The sequence below is a fragment of the Salmo salar genome, chromosome ssa09 (assembly GCF_905237065.1).
Source record: "Salmo salar chromosome ssa09, Ssal_v3.1, whole genome shotgun sequence".
Classification (NCBI taxonomy): Eukaryota; Metazoa; Chordata; class Actinopteri; order Salmoniformes; family Salmonidae; genus Salmo; species Salmo salar.
The window spans coordinates 33,793,649-33,816,698 of NC_059450.1; the positions used below are offsets into that span (position 1 = coordinate 33,793,649).

The following is a 23,050-nucleotide window of genomic DNA, read 5'->3' on the forward strand; positions in this document are numbered from 1 at the left end:
TATCGTCTAGGAGACGGGTACACCTGTACAGGTAGAGGACATGAAACATCAGTAGACCTATCGTCTAGGAGATATGATGTATGTAGATTAATAATTACATTTTGGGTACACCTGACAGGTACAGAGGACATGGAAACATCTGTTCTAAACTAGTGTATGCACATCCAGATAGATTCCAGCTGCAGGGTGGAAAAACGGCTCCATGGAAAATAAAAAGCTAACCACACGCGGTTGAATGCTCCGCTGCACGCAACAATATACAGTACATTCAGAAAGTATTCAGACCCCTTGACTTTTTACACACTTTGTTACGTTACAGCCTTATTCTAAAATAGATTAAATAACATCAATCTACACACACTACCCCATAATGACAAAGCAAAAACAGGTTTAGACATTTTGGCAAATGTATAAAAATATAAAAATACATTATTTACATAAGTATTTAGACCCTTTGCTATGAGACTCGAAATTGAGCTCAGGTGCATCCTGTTTCCATTGATCATCCTTGAGATGTTTCTACAACTTGGAGTCCAACTGTGGTAAATTCAATTGATTGGACATGATTTGGAAAGACACACCTGTCTATATAAGGTCCCACAGTTGACAGTGCATATCAGAGCAAAAACCAAGCCATGAGGTCGAAGGAATTGTCCTTAGAGCTCCAAGACAGGATTGTGTCGAGGCACAGATCTGGGGAAGGGTACCAAAACATTTCTGCAGCATTGAAGGTCCCCAAGAACACACTGGCCTCCATCATTCTTAAAAGGAAGACGTTTGGAACCACCAAGACTCTTCCTAGAGCTGGCCGCCCCGGCCAAACTGAGCATTCGGGTGAGAAGGGCCTTGGTCAGGGAGAAGACCAAGAACCCGATGGTCACTCTGACAGAGCTTCAGCGTTCCTATGTGGAGACGGGAGAACCTTCCAGAAGGACAACCATCTCTGCAGCACTGCACCAATCAGGCCTTTATGGTAGAGTGGTCAGACGGAAGCCACTCCTCAGTAAAAGGCACGTGACAGCCCGCTTGGAGTTTGCCAAAGGGCACCTAAAGACACTCAGACCATGAGAAACAAGATTCTCTGGTCTGATGAAACCAGGATGGAACTCTTTGGCCTAAATGCCAAGCACCACGTCTGGAGGAAACCTGGCACCATCTCTACGGTGAAGCATGGTGGTGGTGGCAGCATCATGCTGTGGGGATGTTTTTCAGCGGTAGGGACTGGGAGACTAGGCAGGGTTGAGGGAAAGATGAACAGAGCAAAGTACAGAGATATCCTTGATGAAAACCTGTTCCAGAGCACTCAGGACCTCAGACTGGGGCGAAGGTTCACCTTCCAACAGGACAACGACCCTAAGCACACAGCCAAGACAACGCAGGAGTAGCTTCAGGACAAGTCTCTGAATGTCCTTGAGTGGCCCAGCCAGAGCCCGGACTTGAACCCGATCGAACATCTCTGGAGAGTCCCGAAAATAGCTGTGCAGCGACGCTCCCCATCCAATCTGACAGAGCTTCAGAGGATCTGCAGAGAAGAATGGGGGAAACTACCCAAAAACAGGTGTGCCAAGCTTGTAGCGTCATACGCAAGTAGACTCGAGGCTGTAATCACTGCTAAAGGTGCTTCAACAAAGTACTGAGTAAAGGGTCTGAATACTTAAGTAAATGTGATTTCAGTTGTTGTTTTTTTATAAATGTGCAAATAAGGCTGTAACGTAACAAAATGTGAAAAAAGTCAAGGGGTCTGAATACTTTCCGAATGCACTGTATATGAGACCACCATTCAACAGTGTGCAACAGGTATCTTGTTTCTTTTCTATATGTAAAACGATCTCTACACAGGGAGTAAAGAGCAACATGTTCCTCCAGGCCTCCCTCCCGGCCTTACCTCGACGCTCCACACGCAGGCCGAGTGGTAAAGGGCGGAGTAGACCTTGCCCACTTTGCGGAGGTCCCGTACGTCCCACACGTACAGGCTGTGGTCGTTGTAGACACAGGACAGCCAGCGGCTCGCAGGGTCATAAGATACAGCCACCGTGTCTGGACACCGGGCGTCCATCTTGTGGCTGAAGAGGTGACTGGAGGGAGGGAGAGTTAGGATGTAATAACACTGTAATACTCTAATAAAATAAAAAAATATATTGAATTTATGAAGCACTTTTCCAGAACCCAGAGATACTTTATAGTTACAGTACAAGCTAACCCAATTCAGTGGTTATGAGAAAAGCCCAGCTATTGGCCGGGCTGGCATCCCTTTAACAACGATTTAATGGTTGTGTTTTTGGCCAGAGGATAATGTGCCTACTGGAGAGGTCTTGCCCGTCTATGGAGTTTCCCACAGAAACCTCTATAAACAGCAGTGAGCTGACCTTGATGGCTTCACTTAATAGCAGCTTCGACATGACCTACACAGCCATCTATGGGCCCTGGTCAAATGTAATACACCAAATAGGGAAAAGGGTGTCATTTGGGATGCAAACATGCAGTTAGTTATTCCATTGGTGGGATTTTTCACAACCCACACAAACATGCTACATACATGATTATTCAGATCATCTGTTATAACATCTGGGGCCTATTGTCAGGAAGTCAGTTGAACAGGGAAATGAACCAGCAGCATTCCAGACTCAGTCCATATTTATGAGGAGAAGAACCAACTCTCAGAGGAATCTCTGTCCGTCTTACTGAAGGCATCAACAAGAAAACGTCGATTTAAAAAGAGCTTGAGGGGGATACCGGAATACAAAACAATGACATTTAACTCCAGCTGGGCCCACATGCATCCTGGATGAACAGGAAATCATTAAAGGGTATTTTGTGTAGTTGGTTTGCTTGGTATTTGCATAGGTATGTAGAGTATGATGCTGTATGAGAACAAGATACCACACAACCCACACCGCTCTGGCTAACCAACAGGACAGACAGAGACTGTTCCCACTTCCCACAGTCACAAAGACACCATTTAAATACTTCATTCACGACCAGGGCGACATTTAAAAGTCATAATGTTGATAAAAAACAGGTTCTCTCATATCCAATTTTTTTTCTATGTCACGATACAGGCAATTACAGCCCCAATTCATTATACAATATGAATTATTGCACACATAAAAACCTCTGCACGTCGTCTGCATTGTGTGGAGGTTAAGGTCGGGGACACTCACCTAGCCTCCACCACGGTGGCGATGTCGGTGCCCAGGCAGTGTGGGCGTGGCAGGGTACAGATGAAGTGCAGGTTGACGGGGCTGAAGGCCCTAACCGTGCCGTCGGCACAGCCACAGAAGATCAGCTCGTCCGTCACAGACAGAGATGTGGCCTGACTGGTCTGCAGGGAAGAGGAGGATGGTTAGAGAGGACACACTTACTGTCCACTACGTAAAACACACACACGTCAGTGTTTCCTCCACTACAGGATGTAGAGAAGACAGGACAGGGACCTGCCTGGCTCCATTCCCTTCTGCCTCACTAGATCAACACATAGGGAATAGGGTGCTATTTGGGATGCAGCCCAGGACTTCAGAGAAATGAATTGCAGAGACAGCAGAAAAGAGCTACAGTGCTGTCTGTTAATGATATTGAACATATTGAATTGAAGACCATTGCCAGAGAGGCATCAGAGAACCCACTAGGAACTAGCAGTCACAGTGTTTCCCATAGGATTTTTTCCAGCAGCGGTGGCAAGGTTAGCTTATGGGAGTGGTGGGCGTGGCCACTGCCACATCTCCGACCCAACATTTTAAATGTCCAGCTCTTGGCCGTAGAAACGACATTTCCTGCAATTCTAGCTTTTTTGCATTGGGGTGGAGAGAAAATGTGTTCTTTTGTTGTTCTTACGCTATCTGTTACTCAAATATTACAACAAAATCAATGGGGGCCACATGCCATAACATTTGGGGAATTTTTGATTTTCCCTGACATCTAGTTTTTATTTTTATTAGTTCTCAATCTTATTTAAAAATATGTTGCTCCATTATCTTCTCTACATATTTTATAACTGGTTGTAGATGTTGAAGTTTACAGTGAAAACATTTTACCATTACGGAAAGAGTTCGGTATAACCAAACTCTTTGGATTTTACGCAGATGCTCGCCACTGCTAAATTAACATAGGGGAAACATTGAGTAAGCATCACATACTTGTCCGTCTGTGTAAATACTGATTACCACACTTTACTATAGCTAGGAACCTGGGTAAACAATATAAGAACATCTCTCAAGTAGTTTAATCTAGGCAGAAGAAGTGGTTTCACTAGAAAATAAATATTTTGAAAATGAAACAGTTCAACAACAAAAAAGTATGACAGAAACAGAATGATATGCAGTATATTTCACTGTGGTGAAGGAGATGGGATATGGTATCCACTCCATGACCCACACAACATATATTTCACTGTGGTGAAGGAGATGGGATATGGTATCCACTCCATGACCCACACAACATATATTTCACTGTGGTGAAGGAGATGGGATATGGTATCCACTCCATGACCCACACAACATATATTTCCCTGTGGTGAAGGAGATGGGATATGGTATCCACTCCATGACCCACACAACATATATTTCCCTGTGGTGAAGGAGATGGGATATGGTATCCACTCCATGACCCACACAACATATATTTCCCTGTGGTGAAGGAGATGGGATATGGTATCCACTCCATGACCCACACAACATATATTTCCCTGTGGTGAAGGAGATGGGATATGGTATCCACTCCATGACCCACACAACATATATTTCCCTGTGGTGAAGGAGATGGGATATGGTATCCACTCCATGACCCACACAACATATATTTCCCTGTGGTGAAGGAGATGGGATATGGTATCCACTCCATGACCCACACAACATATATTTCCCTGTGGTGAAGGAGATGGGATATGGTATCCACTCCATGACCCACACAACATATATTTCCCTGTGGTGAAGGAGATGGGATATGGTATCCACTCCATGACCCACACAACATATATTTCCCTGTGGTGAAGGAGATGGGATATGGTATCCACTCCATGACCCACACAACATATATTTCCCTGTGGTGAAGGAGATGGGATATGGTATCCACTCCATGACCCACACAACATATATTTCCCTGTGGTGAAGGAGATGGGATATGGTATCCACTCCATGACCCACACAACAGATCCAGATCTAGGCCTCCAGCTTGAAAACAACAACACACAATATAATTTTACAATTTACCAGAATGACGCTTGAAATGATGAATAACAGTAATTCAGCCAGGCATGCAGCCCAGAATGGACACAGCTTTTTCTGCAAGTCCAATAACAGTCATTTACTAAATGTTTTTTGTTACACATTCTCCACTTGGGCTCAGGTTGCCAAAGCATGCTGTGCTTTCCCAACAGTCAGTGCACTGCTAACCACGGCATGCCAGAGAAGCAACTATCTTAGTAAGGGAGAAACCAATATATACCAAAGTGGCAGCTTTAAGTGGCCTCTGGGGAAGAGGAGTGTATGGTGACAGTGTAGTTGTGACAGAGGATGATCCCGCTCATGCCTAAAGCAGATAAGATATGCAGTTGATGTGAGGGGATGAAAGTTATGTCCTAGTTGGATGTTGTGGTCACATGATACAGGCTAGATCACAGCCTGCTTCTAAATGAATCCACACGGGTGGCTTCGCAGTGAGAATGTTAAGAGCGTAAATGAATGAAGTCAGTTTTCAGATGAGCAGCTTGAGTGGAGAGGTTGATATCAAGCTGTCTGATATGCCAGGATGGAATGTAAAGGAGTAGCTGCAGTTGAGACAGAACAAGCATTGTAGCTCCCTCCCCCCTCTCCCTCTCCCTCCCTCTCCTCCCTCTCCTCCCCTCCCTCCCTCCCATGCTTTGGTCCTGTGTCTGCTACAAAAGCATGACTGTGCACCCATTTCAGCCCTGTTAGCAGGAAGGTAACAGAGTGGGTTACAATCATGTGGTACAAGTTCAGGAAAAGGTTGTTGTGACCTCAGAGCTGGTTTGATCGTAATGCTGCATGAATTCTGTAGCAGGAGAGGCAGGTAGCCTAGCGGTTTAGAGTGTTGGACCAGTAACCGAAAAGGTCGCTGGTTCTGTCGATGTGCCCTTGAGCAAGGCACTTAAGAATAATCACTCCTGTTACTCGCTCTGGATAAGAGCGTCTGCTAAATGACTAAAATGTAAACTGTACAAGCTGACTGTTTGACTGATAATTCCCATGCAGTACATTACAGCTAAAACCCACAAAAAGAGTATCCCACAAGTCAACATTATTTTCTCAGGCCCTCAGAACTTGAGGTGAGCACTAGCAGTATCTATCTAAGGCCTGGGGTGAAAACACTGATGAGTTCATGTTTGTTCTCACACCAACACCAAAGTAAAGTGACCAGTGATGTGAGCAGTGATGCTGATAATGACATCACATTGACCACAGCTTGTCATGTGAATTAACATTAGCCTATAGCTGAGAGTGGTGCTCACATCAACACACCAATAGGGTGGAATGTCAAAGGCATGATAGAATGCAGCATTCTGAGAAACCCTCCAATGGGATGCTCAGGGGAATCGGAGAAGGGGATGGGGAATAACTTTCAGCTGATGTGACATGGAACTGCAGGACAGGTAATGGGCAGACTTACTGTGACACTGTCGTTTTTCTGGACAGTGTGAGAGGAGGAAAAAGCAGAACAACACTGATATTAGACAGTCAGCAGCATGGAAGGTCAAATTAATACTCCACCAACACGAGCCAGTTGTCTGTCTACAATTTACTTTTATGCAGAAGTGAAAGCTGTGTTTTGTAAGACAAAGTCGGTGGCTAGATTACATGTAGAATGAGGATATTTTGAAGTAGCCAAGTCAAGTTTGAAACTGTGCCACATGTAGATTGAAAAGGGGTTATATTCTAATCTGATTATGCAGTAAAAAGCTGTGATAAATCACTAACTCTCTCTCTGCCAACATTTACACATAATCGTTACTATAGTGATACATCTCCATTCATTCAGATAGTTTTAGACAAAACGATTCAGTGTTACTCTACGCCTGTGGATACAGCCAGGCAGCTACAGTCCCAGTGAAACCGGGAAGTAGCCTACTGCCTGAATTTGTCCAATAAACTGGAATATGTCATCAAATTCAGTGTTTCCTTTTTAGTTTATATGGCTTTTGAACCCTGCAGAGGAATACTTATGATTATAAATTATTGAGTCAAGGAAGCCGATTCTTGATTCTATGAATTTGTTTTTTTAACAAGTCTCATGTCTGTTTTCGGTTGCAAAAGGTTTTGCTACGTTGTGCCCTTAATGAACGTGACCCCAGAGTCTACTTACTCACCCTTAGCTCCACCCATTTGTCCAGCAGGCGTTTGTCATTGAACTCGCAGAGCAGGCCCGAGGAGGTGATGCAGAAGGTGCTACCGGCTTTACGACCCTTCCCACATGCCACGTCACTGAAGAAGTTGTTCCTCAGCTCCCCCAGGAGCCCCGAGCGACCCAGCAGAGGAACCGTGGCGTTCACCTAGCAGACGGACAGAGGGAGGCAGGGAGGGGAGAAGGGATGGAGCGATGATTAGAAAGATATTGCTATGGGGTCTGATAGATCTAGTTCATCAGTTTGTTATGTTATCCCAAACCCCGGGATGTAAGACCTTCTATAATGCTTCAACATGGCTATTGAAGTAGATATGTGACATCTATCTTTATTCTAATAGCTTGAGCGATTAGAGATAAGTTTCCCCAACTGGTCCTTCTGACCTCCAACCCAGCGTTGTACATATTTGTTACATTCCAACAATAAACTATGAACATTTCCTTTATGAAAGTCTTATAAATTGAAAAATTATTTTTTACAGATTATTAGCATACACCTAATATGTTCCCTCTGTTGATGATGTTAATTATATATTAAGGTTGAACCAAAAGATTATATGTAACAAAAATGAAATACGAAACAATAATGTATGTTGATGCTAATATGATGTACAATATCCCATTAGGTTTCTATATGATAACAATAGCTTAATATATTTAATATGCCATATACTATTTTTTAACAGTTTCACTAATTAATTTCAATTACCTTAATCATTAAGACACACCCCTCACTACTGTCATTGGTTACACTACTTGCACTGTGTGTCTCCATAACCTGGTTGAAGTGTTCATGACATCACACTGAGGAAGGCACAGTGATGCCCAAACATGGGTAAATACCCATTCAATTGCTGGGAGATTATACATGGAGTGTGTGACTTTATTTTGATAGTTTACATTCCAACAATAACACAAGAGATTAAACTAATGATCAGGGGCTTGCTGATTAATTGCATAGATTAATTACGTTAGTGTTGGAATTGAACCAATATATGGAACAGCTGAAGATCAAGATGACAAGTTGGGGGAAACAACACCCTATTTTCCCTACATAATACACTATATAGGGAAGAGTGTGCAATTTGGAACGCAACCATGATATTAGAGAAACATTCCTGAGAGGCTCAGTTAGATCCAGCATTAGTTATTATTTGTCAGTTATGGATGAGTGATGGAGCTGAGGGATAAGCCTGGAGAAATGTAACCACTCTCAAATTCATAGACAGAGCTGTGGATGCAAGGACTGACCATCCATTTTTATTTTTTATCTAACCTTTATTTAACTAGGCAAGTCAGTTAAGAACAAATTCTTATTTACAATGACGGCCTACACCAGCCAAACCCAGACGACGCTTGGCCAATTAGGTGCCGACCCACGGGACTCCCAATCACGGCCGGTTGTGATGCAGCCTGAAATCGAACCAGGGTGTCTGTAGTGACGCCTCAAGCACTGAGATGCAGTGCCTTAGACCGCTGCGCCACTCGGGAGCCCATGATATCCATGATAAAGCCATACACTAACGTTCTAAAGTTTGGGGTCACTAAGAAATGTTCTTGTTTTTGAAAGAAAAGCACATTTTTTGTCCATTAATATAACATCAAATTGATCAGAAATACAGTGTAGACATTGTTAATGTTGTAAATGACTATTGTAGCTGGTAACAGCAAAAAAATAAATGAAATATCTACATAGGCGTATAGGCCCATTATCAGCAACCATCACTCCTGTGTTCAAATGGCACGTTGTGTTAGCTAATCCAAGTTTATCATTTTGAAGGGCTAATTGATCATTAAAAAAATCATTTTGCAATTATGTTAGCACAGCTGAAAACTGTTGTTCTGATCAAATAAGCAATAAAACTGGCCTTCTTTAGACCACTTGAGTATCTGGAGCATCAGCATTTGTGGGTTCAATTACAGGCTCAAAATGTCCAGAAACAAATAACTTTCTTCTGAAACTCATCAGTCTATTCTTGTTCTGAGAAATGAAGGTTATTCCATGAGAGAAATTGCCAAGAAACTGAAGATCTCGTACAACGCTGTGTACTACTCCCTTCACAGAACAGCACAAACTGGCTCTAACCAGAATAGAAAGACGAGTAAGAGGCCCTGGTGCACAACTGAGCAAGATGACAAGTACATTAGACTGTCTAGTTTGAGAAACAGATGCCTCACAAATCCTCAACTGGCAGCTTCATTAAATAGTACCCGCAAAACACCAGTCTCAACATCAACAGTGAAGAGGCGACTCCAGGATGCTGGCCTTCTAGGCAGAGTTGCAAAGAAAAAGCCATAGACTGGCCAATAAAAATAAAAGTTTAAGATGGGCAAAAGAACACAGACACTGGACAGAGGAAGATTTGAAAGAAGTTATGGACAGACGGATCTAAGTTTGTGTTCGGATCACAAAGAAGAACATTCGTGAGACGCAGAAAACAAATGAAAAGATGCTGGAGGAGTGCTTGACGCCATCTGTCAAACATGGTGGAGGAAATGTGATGGTCTGGGGGTGCTTTGGTGGTGGTAAAGTGGGAGATTTGTACAGGGTAAAAGGGATCTGGAAGAAGGAAGGCTATCACTCCATTTTGCAACGCCATGCCATACCCTGTAGACGGCACTTAATTGGAGCCAGTTTCCTCCTACAACAGGACAATGACCCAAAACACAGCTTCAAACTATGCAAAAACTATTTAGGGAAGAAGTAGCCAGCTGGTATTCTGTCAAAAATGGAGTGGCCAGCACAGTCACCGGATCTCAACCCTATTGAGCTGTTGTGGGAGCAGCTTGACCGTATGGTACGTAAGAAGTGCCCATCAAGCCAATCCAACTTGTGGGAGGTACTTCAGGAAGCATGGGGTGAAATCTCTTCAGATTACCTCAACAAATTGACAACTAGTTTGTCAAAGGTCTGCAAGGTTGTAATTGCTGCAAATGGAGGATTACTTGACGAAAGCAAAGTTTGAAGGACACAATTATTATTTCAATTAAAAATCATTATTTATAACCTTGTCAACGTCTTGACTATATTTCCTATTCATTTTGCTCATTTCATGTATGTTTTCATGGAAAACACGGACATTTCTAAGTAACCCCAAACTTTTGAACGGGAGTGTATATCCATGATATCAACATTTATACTGAACAAAAATAAACACAACATGCAAGAATGAAAGATTTTACTCTGTTACAGTTCATAGAAGGAAATCAGTCAAGTGAAATAAATTAATAAGGCCCTAATCTATGGATTGCACATGACTGGGCATGGGAGCATAGGCCCACCCACATGGGAGCCAAGTCTACCCACTGGGGAGCCAGGCTCAACCAATCAGAATACGTTTTTCCATACAAAAGGGCTTTATTACAGAGAAATACTACTCGGCAACAGCTCTGTTGGACATTCCTGCAGTCAGCATGCCAATTGCACGCTCCCTCAAAACTTGGGACATCGGTGGCATTGTGTTGTGTGACAAAACTGCACATTTTAGAGTGGCCTTTTATTGTCCCCAGCACAAGGAGCACCTGTGTAATGATCATGCTGTTTAATCAGTTTCTTGATATACCACACCTGTCAGGTGGATGGATTATCTTGGCAAAGGAGAAATGCTCACTAACAGGGATGTAAACACATTTGTGCACAACATTTTTAAGAAATAAGCTTTTTGTGCGTATGGAACATTTCTGGGATCTTTTATTTAAACTCATGAAAAAATGGGACCAACACTTTACATGTTGTGTTAATATTTTTGTTCAGTATAGTTTTATCCATGTTGAGGCTATATAGTGTTTACATTTACATTGTTTACAAACATTGGCTTATATTTTGGGTTCTGATGGTGTACAACAGGTGAACTAAGCTCAGGAGGCATTTATACATTATATTCTTCAGGAAACAATCAATGGGCACATATCATTCATTTACATCAATAATGGATGTAGCAACTGCACACTGCCCCTTTAAGAAATGTTGTTGTTGGTGTGACTGTGTGAATACCTTGGATGATTTGGTGTGACTGTGTGAATACCTTGGATGATTTGGTGTGACTGTGTGAATACCTTGGATGATTTGGTGTGACTGTGTGAATACCTTGGATGATTTGGTGTGACTGTGTGAATACCTTGGATGATTTGGTGTGACTGTGTGAATACCTTGGATGATTTGGTGTGACTGTGTGAATACCTTGGATGATTTGGTGTGATCCAGGTACCAGAACTTGACGTGCCTGTTCCCTGCCGTGACAAAGTAGTTGCTGTCATCTGAGAAGGACACAGCTGTGACTTTACTGGACACCTTGTTGGCTGCCACCACTATGTTTTTCTGAGCGGAGAAGAAGAGCACAGAACAGAGCTTTAGATCAACCGTGGATATATACTTTGTCCTCAGACAAGCATAAAGGAAAAATAGTATAAAACATTGAAGGGTAGCTCAAAAACAGCTCTTACCATTTTCCACTATACCGGTCTAGTGCATTTGGAAAGTATTCAGACCCCTTCACGGTTTCAACATTTTGATATATTACAGCCTTATTCTAAAATAGATTTTTTTTCAAAATCTCTCCTCAATACCCCATAATGACAAAGCAAATGTATTAAAAATATAAACACAGAATTACCTTATAAGTATTCAGACCCTTTGCTATGAGACTCAAAATTGAGCTTAGGTGCATCCTGTTTCCATTGATCATCCTTGAGATGTTTCTACAACTTGATTGGAGTCCACCTGTGGTATATTCAATTGATTGGACATGCTTTGGAAAGGCACACACCTGTCTATATAAGGTCCCACTGTTGACAGTGCATGTCAGAGAAAAAACCAAGCTATGAGGTCGAAGGAATTGTCTGTAGAGCTCAGAGACAGGATTGTGTCGAGGCACCAATCTGGGGAAGGGTTCCAAAAAAATGTCTGCAGCATTGAAGGTCCCCAAGAACACAGTGGCCTCCATCATTCTTAAATGGAAGACGTTTGGAACCACCAAGACTCTTTCTAGAGCTGGCCGCCCGGCCAAACTGACCAATCGGGGGAGAAGGGCCTTGGTCAGGGAGGTGACCAAGAACCCGATGGTCACTCTGACAGAGCTCCAGAGTTCCTCTGTGGAGATGGGAGAACCTTCCAGAAGGACAACCATCTCTGCAGCACTCAACCAATCAGGCCTTTATGGTAGAGTGGCCAGATGGAAGCCACTCCTCAGTAAAAGGCACATGACAGCCCGCTTGAAGTTTTCCAAAAGGCACCTAAAGGACTCTGACCATGAGAAACAAGATTCTCTGGTCTGATGAAACCAAGATTGAGCTATTTGGCCTGAATGCCAAGCATCACATCTGGAGGAAACCTGGCACCATCCCTACGGTAAAGCATGGTGGTGGCAGCATCATGCTGTGGGGATGTTTTTCAGCGGCAGGGACTGGGAGACTAGTCAGGATCGGGGCAAAGATGAACGGAGCAAAGTACAGCGATATCCTTGATGAAAACCTGCTCCAGAGTGCTCAGGCCATTAGAGTGGGGCAAGGTACACCTTCCAACAGGACAACGACCCTAAGCACACAGCCAAGACAACACAGGAGTGGCTTCGGGACAAGTCTCTGAATGTCCTTGAGTGGCCCAGCCAAAGCCCGGACTTGAACCCGATCGAACATCTCTGGAGAGACCTGAAAATAGCTGTGCAGCGACGCTCCCCATCCAACCTGACAGAGCTTGAGAGGATCTGCAGAGAAGAATGGGAGACACTTCCCAAATACAGGTGTGCCAAGCTTGTAGCGTCATATGCAAGAAGACTCGAGGCTGTAATATCTGCTAAAGGTGCTTCAACAAAGTACTGAGTAAAGGGTCTGAATACTAATGGTAATGTCATATTTCATTTTTTTTTTTTATACATTTGCTAAAATTTCTAAGAACCTGTTTTTGCCTTGTCATTACTTTGTCATTAGTTTAGAGAGTTGCTAGCTACCTTCCAGGCCCAAACATTGATAATCATGTCGTGCTGGTATCCCACGCTGACGATGTACTTGCTGTTGGGGGAGAAGGCCACACAGGAGATGCCGTACTTATGTTCCTGTAACTCAGCAACCTGGGTCCGTTCTGCAACGTCCCACACCCGCACAGCAGGCATGTGCCCACTCTGGAGAAACAGAGAGAGACAGACAGAGAAACAGAGTGACATAGAGAAAGAGAGAGACAAGAGAGACAGACAGAGACGAGACAAGAGAGAGAGACAGACAAAGAGGGAGACAGACAAAGAGAAAGAGAAACAGAGACAGACAGAGACACAGACAGAGACAGATAGACACAGACAGAGACAGATAGACAAAGAGAGACAGATAGACAAAGAGAGACAGAGAGACAGACAAAGAGAGACAGACAAAGAGAGACAGACAAAGAGAGAGAGAGAGAGACAGACAGACAAATACAGACAGAGAGACAGACAAAGACAGACAGACACAGACCGAGAGAGAAAAGAATGCATAATAGAGCAGATAATGTACAAACCATTGTGCTTGTTTTCACTCTACACACCATGTGTCACACATCCCCCACCCACACATTCTATATTCATTTTTTTTCACTTTTATTTATAGCAGCAAGTGAATTGTTATAATAACCACCTGACAGGTTTGTGTTCACAAGGTGATGTCGCCACAGTCAGAATCCCTGGATCATGCAGATGGACAGGAGACGCTCTAGTCTCCACTAAGCTCTTCAATGTACCCTGTAACTGCTTCCCAATCTGCTAATGATTTGTCTTATGCAACTCAACGACAGAACAGAAGATCAAGTGGAGGGAATTTAAAGAGGACAGGCGAGGGAAGCTTAAGCCAGGAAACATATTCTAATACATCCCCTCTGCAGGCAGCGGCTCTGTACGCATCATTTTTATACTGGCTATGGAAAGAGGTACTGTATGAGCGACATAAGGCATATTTCTACAAATGTCAGATACAGGTACGTGTAGTGTTTTGATGGTAAATAAATCTAACCAACTACAGTAGCAGCTAGGTACAGTAAACCCATGGTTGGGATTAGCTTTTGCTGCATCTCCTTTGAACAAAACACAATCAGGAGAGATGTTGTCTAGCTCTTTATAAGAAATAACAGAAGCAGACTGAACAGAGAGCATACATAGGGGAGGCAGCATGGTCACTGACAGCATGGTCAGTCAGCTACACCACAGAGGACAGAGAGGCAGGGTGAGCTGAGCACCAGCACGTGCTGTGTGCCTTCTGCCACTGGCACATCCATGGAAGTCTCCCTCTTTCCTCTTCCTCTTCCCTCCCTCTCTCTCTCTCTGACTCTGTCAGCTGTCTGAAGGAGTCTGGCACCCTGCCCCCTCCTGCTGCCATGGCAACCCTGCAACAGCACACACACTTTTCTGGCTAGTATGGATTAAACTAACACACACGCGTGCACTGACAGAGTCAATGGTGCAGCGCGAACACGGTATTGGTACAGTCACAGCTATAGACACAGTCCTTTGTAGATGTGGTACAGACAGTGTTCCGTTTATGAACTGTGGGGTTGGACGCTGCAATGATAGCTCTGCCATGCCCTGGCAGTGGATCAGGAAACGGTCAGCAATTTTTTAGGAAGCTACAGTATCATCATTTCATCACGGCATGCAAAGACACAATATAGGGCCCTAAAAAAATCTGTTATATTTTGCCTGATTACGTTTAGTTTTTTCCCAAATTCAGTTTTCTCCGTTTTGTTTTTCCAGGTGTCCGTTTTCCCCTTTTTTCAGGTTTTCACTCTCAAAATCACACTTTTCTTTATAGAAAAGTAGCATAGGCTACTTTGTAGTTAACATTTAACTGAAGGTTTTTGTGAAAGCCTTTCCATCTACCAGAAGACTTTTCATTAGCATCATCGCTAACAGCTACACAAAGTGGTAGACGCACGTACTGCACATATAGATGAGGAATTCTCTTTGCTTTTTCAGAAAGTTGCAGGAAATACAAATCACTGATGGATTCTGTTCAAGTCTTATGATACAATTTGACAAATTAATTCACTTTAAATACATTTAGTTGATTCCCTATTAAGTTTGACACATTTTTGAATACTGTTGAATTCTGTTTTAATGTCTGGATTCCGTGATTCTGTCCACGTTTTTTTCGCATCACAGATTTTATAGGTCCCTAACAATGGAATGACACTCACCTCTCCAGTGACCACAAATTTGCCATCAGGGGAAAATGACAGAGTGGTGATGGTTTTCCTGTGAAGAGAATAGGAGACAGAGGAGAGGAAACGTTTCATTACTGTCGAAAATAAGTGAATGCATCCTGGTCTCGAGGGGTTTTTCCGCTTGGGGTGTACTCTATGACAATGGCACACTCAATACATCAATCTGATGATTATCGTCACACACTAAAGTAAAGATTAGAGGCTCCTACACCACAGGAAAGGAGTCCTACACAATTGCTGCCGTACCGACAGTACAGTCTGAGAACAGTAAAACGATACACCCTGTGGTGGTAAAGACACGAGTGTTGCAGAAATAGTATCTGGCTGAATGGTCACCTCAATGGCCTGTGACTGGGAGTCAAATGGTTGTTTAAAAAGGTTCAATTTCAAGGTGTTTCTTAAACTGTTGAAGCCATTACCACGATCCAGTACTGGTACACAGAGATATTGTCTGCCAACCTATGTTGTGCAATACTTCATTGGAAATAAATGTATGCCCTAGGGCTTATGTGGGGAACCGGTTGCCATTTGGAACGCACGATTTTCCCCCTAGCTAGGTGTCGAATGTTTGATGCATAGCCAAGCAGCTTTTCTCTTATCAAATGTTGTACTAAGCATTACTGTACTGTGATCTAATCATGGCAGGGTAATAATTAGTCTGTAGAGTGATGAGCTTTAGGAGTAGAGCAGAGAGGGAATTAAGTTCCAGTTTTAGTCTCCAGCAAGGAGAGATTAAGAAAACAAACTCATCTCGGTATATGACAGAATGAAGACTGGATGGAGCCAGCTAGTCACATTGATTTAGAGGACATTGTTTCAGCCCTAATGATGCGACCACATCTACCTACCTGTGCTTTTTCCACACATGAAAGGGGTTGGCAGTGGCTTTGAAGCCGGGGTGCTGCTTTGGTCGTGGCTGACTGTCTGTCCAGTGCTCTTGTTCAGTCGTTCCATAAGCCATGTTGTGTTAGACACTATAGACTAGCTCCCTCCCGCTCATCCAGATGGCCTGTATTTACAGGTCCTACAGGGTTAGGCAATCCTACTCCATTGAACCAAAAATCTTCACTATTATTCTACAATGTAGAGAATATTAAAAAATAAAGAAAAACCCTGGAATGAGTAAGCGTGTCCAAACTTTTGATTGGAACTGTATATGGGTGGCAGGTAGCCTCGAGGTTAGAGCGTTGGGCCAGTAATCGAAAGATCACTTGTTCGAATCCCGGAGCCGACAAGGTGAAAAGTCTGTGGCTGTGGTCTTGGGCAAGGCACTTCACCTGGAATTCTCCAGGGCTTCCCACTGGACTGATGCAAATAATCATGATCATTCTGCCAGGTCAGCATAGGCTACTTTGTAGTTAACATTTAACTGAAGGTTTTTGTGAAAGCCTTTCTATCTACCAGAAGACTTTTCATTAGCATCATCGCTAACAGCTACACAAAGTGGTAGACGCACGTACTGCACATATAGACGAGGAATTCTCTTAGCTTTTTCAGAAAGTTGCAGGAAATACAAATCACTGATGGATTCTGTTCAAGTCTTATGATAAACTTGGACATGTCTTGAGACACAGGTGATGGCTGGGTATGTAGCCTATGCAACAAATCAAGACTATTGTCATGGAATTGCTATTACAATCTTTACTGTTGTAGTTTTGGTATGTAAGCTATGTATGAGGAGGAACCCTTAAGCCTAAGTGACTGTGACTCGCTGGCTGCAGCCACCCACTCTCCTGGCTTGGCCTGGCTTGACGGACTGAACAGCAGGCAGCAGTTACCCTGTATGAAGCCTCACCTGGAGCTGTTGAGGATGTGATGCTGTTTGTTCTTCTTGGGGTTCAGCAGCACCACCACACATCTGTAGGAAAGAGAAGGAACGAGAATAGGGGTTAGACTACATAGACCTACTCAGGGGAATGACCCCAAAAATCAAGGGTCAGCGGTCTCCCATGTAGCTCAGTTGGTAGAGCATGGTGCTTGCAACACCAGGGTTGTGGGTTCGATTCCCACTGGGGACCAGTACAAAAAAAAGTATGGAAATATATGCACTAATACTGTAAGTTGCTCTGGATAAGAACGTCTGCTAAAATGGCACATTTAAAATGGACTGCAAAGTGCTAGCTAAAAAGTACAGTAAACTAACATGCAAAGTTAGGTAAGTAATAAACTGAAACAAAGCTACTGCAGAGAGTGTGGACTGAGTCACAACACAGACTACATGAAATTCCCTGTTGCCAAGCATCTTGCCAAGAATAACTCCTGAGCCGCACTAAAATAAAGTTACATAAATACTTAATATCCCTCTCTTGCTGTATGTTAGGTTGAATATCAGAGTAGAGGACAGCATGGTTGCAAAGTCACTGTGTGTGAGTGTTTGAGTGAATGCAGGAGCACTGAGTAGCATGACCAAGCAAAAAACAGATTGCCTTTTTAAGCTGCTTCCATTTCTTGTTTCATCTCCCAGTGGGGAAATACTCCTAGAAAGGAAACAACCTTATCACATGGCAGGGAAGATGAGAGGGAATACTTGTTGTGTAGTCAGTCACTGGCAATGTGTCAGGGAAAGGCTGGGCACTGTTGTGATCATCAGAGCTGCTGGAAAAGCCTTTGAATAGAAGTGTTCCAGGTGTACTGGGGATACAATCAAAGGGACAGCCAGGCACTATGGCATCACCGAGATTGCACAGATAAGAGGGAGAAAGTTCCAGAAAAAAAATGGTGGTGCACCTTGGGAAACTCTACAGTAGCCCTACCATACTACTGTCTACTGAGCTAGTAGCCTCTCCACCACAGAGCAGCTGACAAAGACTTGCTTTGCTCTTAAAGAGTCTCCAGAGAATCAAACTGGGCACTGAGACTGCAGCCCGATGCCACGCTTGTACAGGAAGCCCAGCATGTGTCTGTGTGATGCTTAATAGAGTAAAGCTCCTCAGTCCCTCTGAACTGGCTCCTACTGAGAGGGAGAGGAGGTGGTGACGGTCCATGCCAGACAACAACCGTGGCAGACTTAGTCTACCCTGGCACTGCTCATGTGTGCCATTCAGAGGGTGAATGGGCAAGACATAATATTTAAGTGCCTTTGAACTGGGTATGGTAGTAGGTGCTAGATACACACAGACCTTCCCTCCCCTGGTCAATGGCTGTCTGAGGTGCTGGAGAGGCTTCTGCTTGCAGCCTGAAATGCCACATATGTATGTTGCAGATACAAATGGGACTGTTACAGTAACTGGCCAGCAGCCAGCCAGCTCTCCAGCCTGGCACGGTGTAAACACGACACACAGACAGAACGAGAACGGAAGAGAAAACGAGAGAGAACGAGAGAGAGAACGAGAGAGAGAGAGAACACGAGAGAGAGAGAGAACGAGAGAGAGAGAGACAGACTGCGTCCCAAATGGCACCCCCTATTCCCATAAGGGTCAAAAGTAGTGCACTACATGGAGAATAGGGTGCCATTTGAGACAGCATCTGTTAGTCAGTGGTTGACTACCTAGGCCCCTGGAGCAGGTTTTATGCTGCCTGCTTGCTGGTGTCACATTTCAGAGAGCAGCCAGAGAGGACTGTGGGAAGACGGGACAGGCAGGCCAGCTGGGCCCCAGGGTGAGAGACCACACCACAGAACAATTCCTGTCTGCTGTGCTGTCATCTCATTCAATAGGTAGGAAACAAGCTGCACGTTGTTGAGTGAGTGCACTACATCACTGCCTTGGCTGTCATCGGTTTGTGCTTTATGAGCCTATGTCAGCATTAGAGGAATGGCTCATGGCTGTCTACTCTGTGGCATTACTTCAGCCAGAACTACAGGGGTGGGAGGGGAATGAGCTCATGGATCAATATACCATTACTCATTGCACCACAAACACACCATAAAACGCCCTCCCTCCCTTCTACAGTTCCACTGGGTTTTACAGGGGAAGCTAGAGAGTGTGGAATATTGAGTGGTTCGAACATAATAGCATTATTGGATTGGAGTGTACGTAGAACCATGGGATTGATAGACAGGGCTCAGATCAAAGACCTGAGGAGGAGTGCTGAACGTGAGCTTCTTCTCTCAGGCAAAACAATCCTACACGTTCTCTTTCCCACAAGACAGGCTGCAGTACTTGGCTAGCACAAACTGCCAACTGCTATCCTGTTTTTTCTATCCCAGACACTGCTGGTCATCCTGTGTCAGCAAGCACAGTCAAATGAACACAGTTGGCTATTTATTAGCAAAGACATGAATCAGGAAACTAACAGAGTGTCTTGAAGATCTACAGAGTAGCCTAGATAATCAGTAACATCACTACTACCTTAGGCTAAGCATTAGGAAAAGCTCTAATGCTTCATCAAAACATGTTTTCCCCACCTATACCATGACACTAAACAAACAGACAAGCTCTAACCTACAGACATTAGCTCCATCCAAAATGGCACCCTATTCCCTACATCAGGGGTATTCAACTCTTACCCTACGAGGTCTGGAGCCTGCTGGTTTTCTGTTCAACCTGATAAATAATTACACTCACCTGGTGTCCCAGGTTTTTTTCCTTATTAAACAGGTCAGGGCAACTGGGCTGGTTATACACTATACAGTACCAGTCAAAAGTTTGGACACACCTACTCATTCAAGGGTTTTTCTTTACAATTACAATTTTCTACATTGTAGAATAATAGTGAAGACATCGACACTATGAAATAACACATATGGAATCATGTAGTAAGCAAAAAAAGTGTTAAACAAATGAAAATATATTTGAGATTTGAGATTCTTCAAAGTAGCCACCCTTTGCCTTGATGACAGCTTTGCACACTTGGCATTCTCTCAACCAGCTTCACCTGGAATGCTTTTCCAACAGTCTTGAAGGAGTTCCCACGTATGCTGAGCACTTGTTGGCTGCTTTTCCTTCACTCTGCGGTCCAACTCATGCCAAACCATCTCAATTGGGTTGAGGTCGAGTGATTGTGGAGGCAAGGTTATCTGACGCAGCACTCCATCACTCTCCTTCTTGGTCAAATAGCCCTTACACAGCCTGGAGGTGTGTTGGGCTATTGTCCTGTTGAAAAACAAACGATAGTGGGAGTAAGCGCAAACCAGAGGGGATGGCGTATCTCTGCAGAATGCTGTGGCAGCCACACTGGCTAAGTGTGCCTTGAATTCTAAATAAATCCCATACAGTGTCACCAGCAAAGCACCCCCACACCATCACACCACCTCCTCCATGCTTCACAGTGGGAACCACACATGCAGAGATCATCCATTCGGCAGTTGAGTCCAAATTTGAGATTTTTGGTTCCATCAGACCAAAGGACAGATTTCCACCAGTCTAATGTCCATTGCTCATGTTTCTTGGCCCAAGTAAGTCTCTTCTTCTTATAGGTGTCCTTTAGTAGGGGTTTCTTTGCAGCAATTCGACCATGAAGGCCTGATTCACGCAGTCTCCTCTGAACAGTTGATGTTGAGATGTGTCTGTTACTTTATCTCTGTGAAGCATTTATTTGGGCTGCAATCTGAAGCTGGTAACTAATGAACTTCTTATCTGCAGAAGAGGTAACTCTGGGTCTTCCTTTCCTGTGGCGGTCCTTATGAGAGCCAGTTTCATCATAGCGCTTGATGGTTTTTGCGACTGCACTTGAAGACATTTTCTGGATTGACAGACCTTCATGTCCTAAAGTAATGATGGACTGTTGTTTCTCTTTTCTTATTTGAGCGGTTCTTGACCTAATATGGACTTGGTCTTTTACCAAATAGGGCTACCTTGTCACAAAACAACTGATCGTCTCAAGAAGGAAAGAAATTCTACAAAATAACTTATAACAAGGCACGCCTGTTAATTGAAATGCATTCCAGGTAACTACCTCATGAAGCTGGTTGTGAGAATGCCAAGAGTGTGCAAAGCTATCATCAAGGCAAAGGGTGGCTACTTTGAAGAATCTCAAATATATTTAGATTTGTTTTTTGGTCACTACATCATTCCATATGTGTTATTTCATAGTTTTGATGTCTTCACTATTATTCTACAATGTAGAAAATAGTAAAAATAAAGAAAAACCCTCGAATGAGAAGGTATGTCCAAACTTTTGACTGGCACTGTATACACTGTATACACAAAAAAAACTTACTACCGAGTTCCAAACTGCCTCTGGAAGCCACCTCAGCACAAGAACTGTTCGTCGGGAGTTTCATGAGATTGGTTTCCATGGCCGGGCAGCTGCTCACAAGCCTAAGATCATTATGCGCAATGCCAAGCGTCGGCTGGAGTGATGAATCACGCTTCACCATCTGGCAGTCCGACGGAATGCATAGTGCCAACTGTAAAGTTTGGTGGAGGAGGAATAATGGTTAGGGCTAGGCCCCTTAGTTCCAGTGAAGGGAAATTTTAACGCTACCGCATACAATGACATTGTGCTTCTAACTATGTGGCAACAGTTTGGGGAAGACGCTTTCCTGTTTCAGCATGACAATGTTGCCGTGCACGAAGCGAGGTCCATACAGAAATGGTTTGTTGAGATCGGTGACGAAGAACTTGACTGGTCTGCATAGTGCCCTGACCTCAATGCCATCAAACACTGTTAGGATGAGTTGGAACGCCCACTGTGAGCCAGGCCTGATCACCCAACATCAGTGCCCAACCTCACTAATGCTCGTGGCTGAATGGAAGCAAGTCCCCGCAGCAATGTTCCAACATCTAGTGGAAAGCCTTCCCAGAAGAGTGGAGGCTGTTATAGTATCAAAGAGGGGACCAACTCCATATTAATGCCCATGATTTTAGAATGAGATATTTGACGAGCAGGTGTCCACATACTTTTGGTCATGTAGTGTATTTGAACAGATAAGAGGCTGGAGAGGAGATGGGGCTATAACCGTTCAGCAGAATTTACATGGAAAATATTATGCAAACTTCAGCCAACCAAAGAATTGCTGCTGAATGGTAACCACTAGTTAGAATCACAATGCTAACACTGTCATAGAGTTATAAACATACATTTTAGCAGACGCTCTTATCCAGAGCGACTTACAGTAGTGCTTGCATACATTTCATTTCATGCATTTTTTTTTTTTTTACTGGCCCCCCGTGGGAATCGAACCCACAACCCTGGCATTGCACACACCATGCTGGCGTTGCAAACACCATGCTCTACCAACTGAGCCACAGGGAAGGGGAAAGCTTATATACTTGCAAAACAATAAAAACATTGATGTTCAACATGGCAGCACGCACCTTATCTCATGCAAGTATTCTAACTGGTTTCAGAGCAATATTATTTGCCTTATTTGTTGTCCTCCATTCACGCTGAGACAGACTGGACGACCTCATCATTAATCTGCCATGCTGCAAGTCTCCTGTCCCGGTACTGTCAGGGTAAATGGCTAACTACAATGGGAGCAAAACTAGGGGTTCTCTGGCCTTAAAGATGCGTAATAAAGAGCTTGTATCATTTCCACCAGTAGTTTGGAAAGCAGCGCTCACGAGCCAAAACAGGTCCTCGGACATTGTGTACGACGTCATCCATTTCGTATGACGTTACGTCCTGCAAAAA

At 43.8% G+C, this 23,050-nt stretch overlaps 1 protein-coding gene across 7 annotated transcripts in view; it reads right to left on the reverse strand.

Moving 5' to 3' along the window:
* LOC106611246 (mitogen-activated protein kinase-binding protein 1) overlaps positions 1 to 23,050 on the reverse strand; it is a 56,367-nt gene that overhangs the window by 21,950 nt on the left and 11,367 nt on the right. For 5 of the 7 annotated variants that reach the window (XM_045723607.1, XM_045723605.1, XM_045723604.1 and 2 more), the window contains exons 3-10: positions 17,328 to 17,390; positions 15,506 to 15,563; positions 13,299 to 13,469; positions 11,534 to 11,671; positions 7,319 to 7,501; positions 6,622 to 6,639; positions 3,162 to 3,322; positions 1,886 to 2,075 (exon numbers count right to left, since the gene is read on the reverse strand). In XM_045723607.1, coding sequence (XP_045579563.1) covers positions 1,886 to 2,075; positions 3,162 to 3,322; positions 6,622 to 6,639; positions 7,319 to 7,501; positions 11,534 to 11,671; positions 13,299 to 13,469; positions 15,506 to 15,563; positions 17,328 to 17,390 — 982 coding nt within the window. Of the gene's footprint in view, positions 1 to 1,885; positions 2,076 to 3,161; positions 3,323 to 6,621; positions 6,640 to 7,318; positions 7,502 to 11,533; positions 11,672 to 13,298; positions 13,470 to 13,953; positions 15,464 to 15,505; positions 15,564 to 17,327; positions 17,391 to 23,050 lie in introns of those variants that run through there. The other 2 variants (XM_045723606.1, XM_045723608.1) reach the window with 2 other exon arrangements.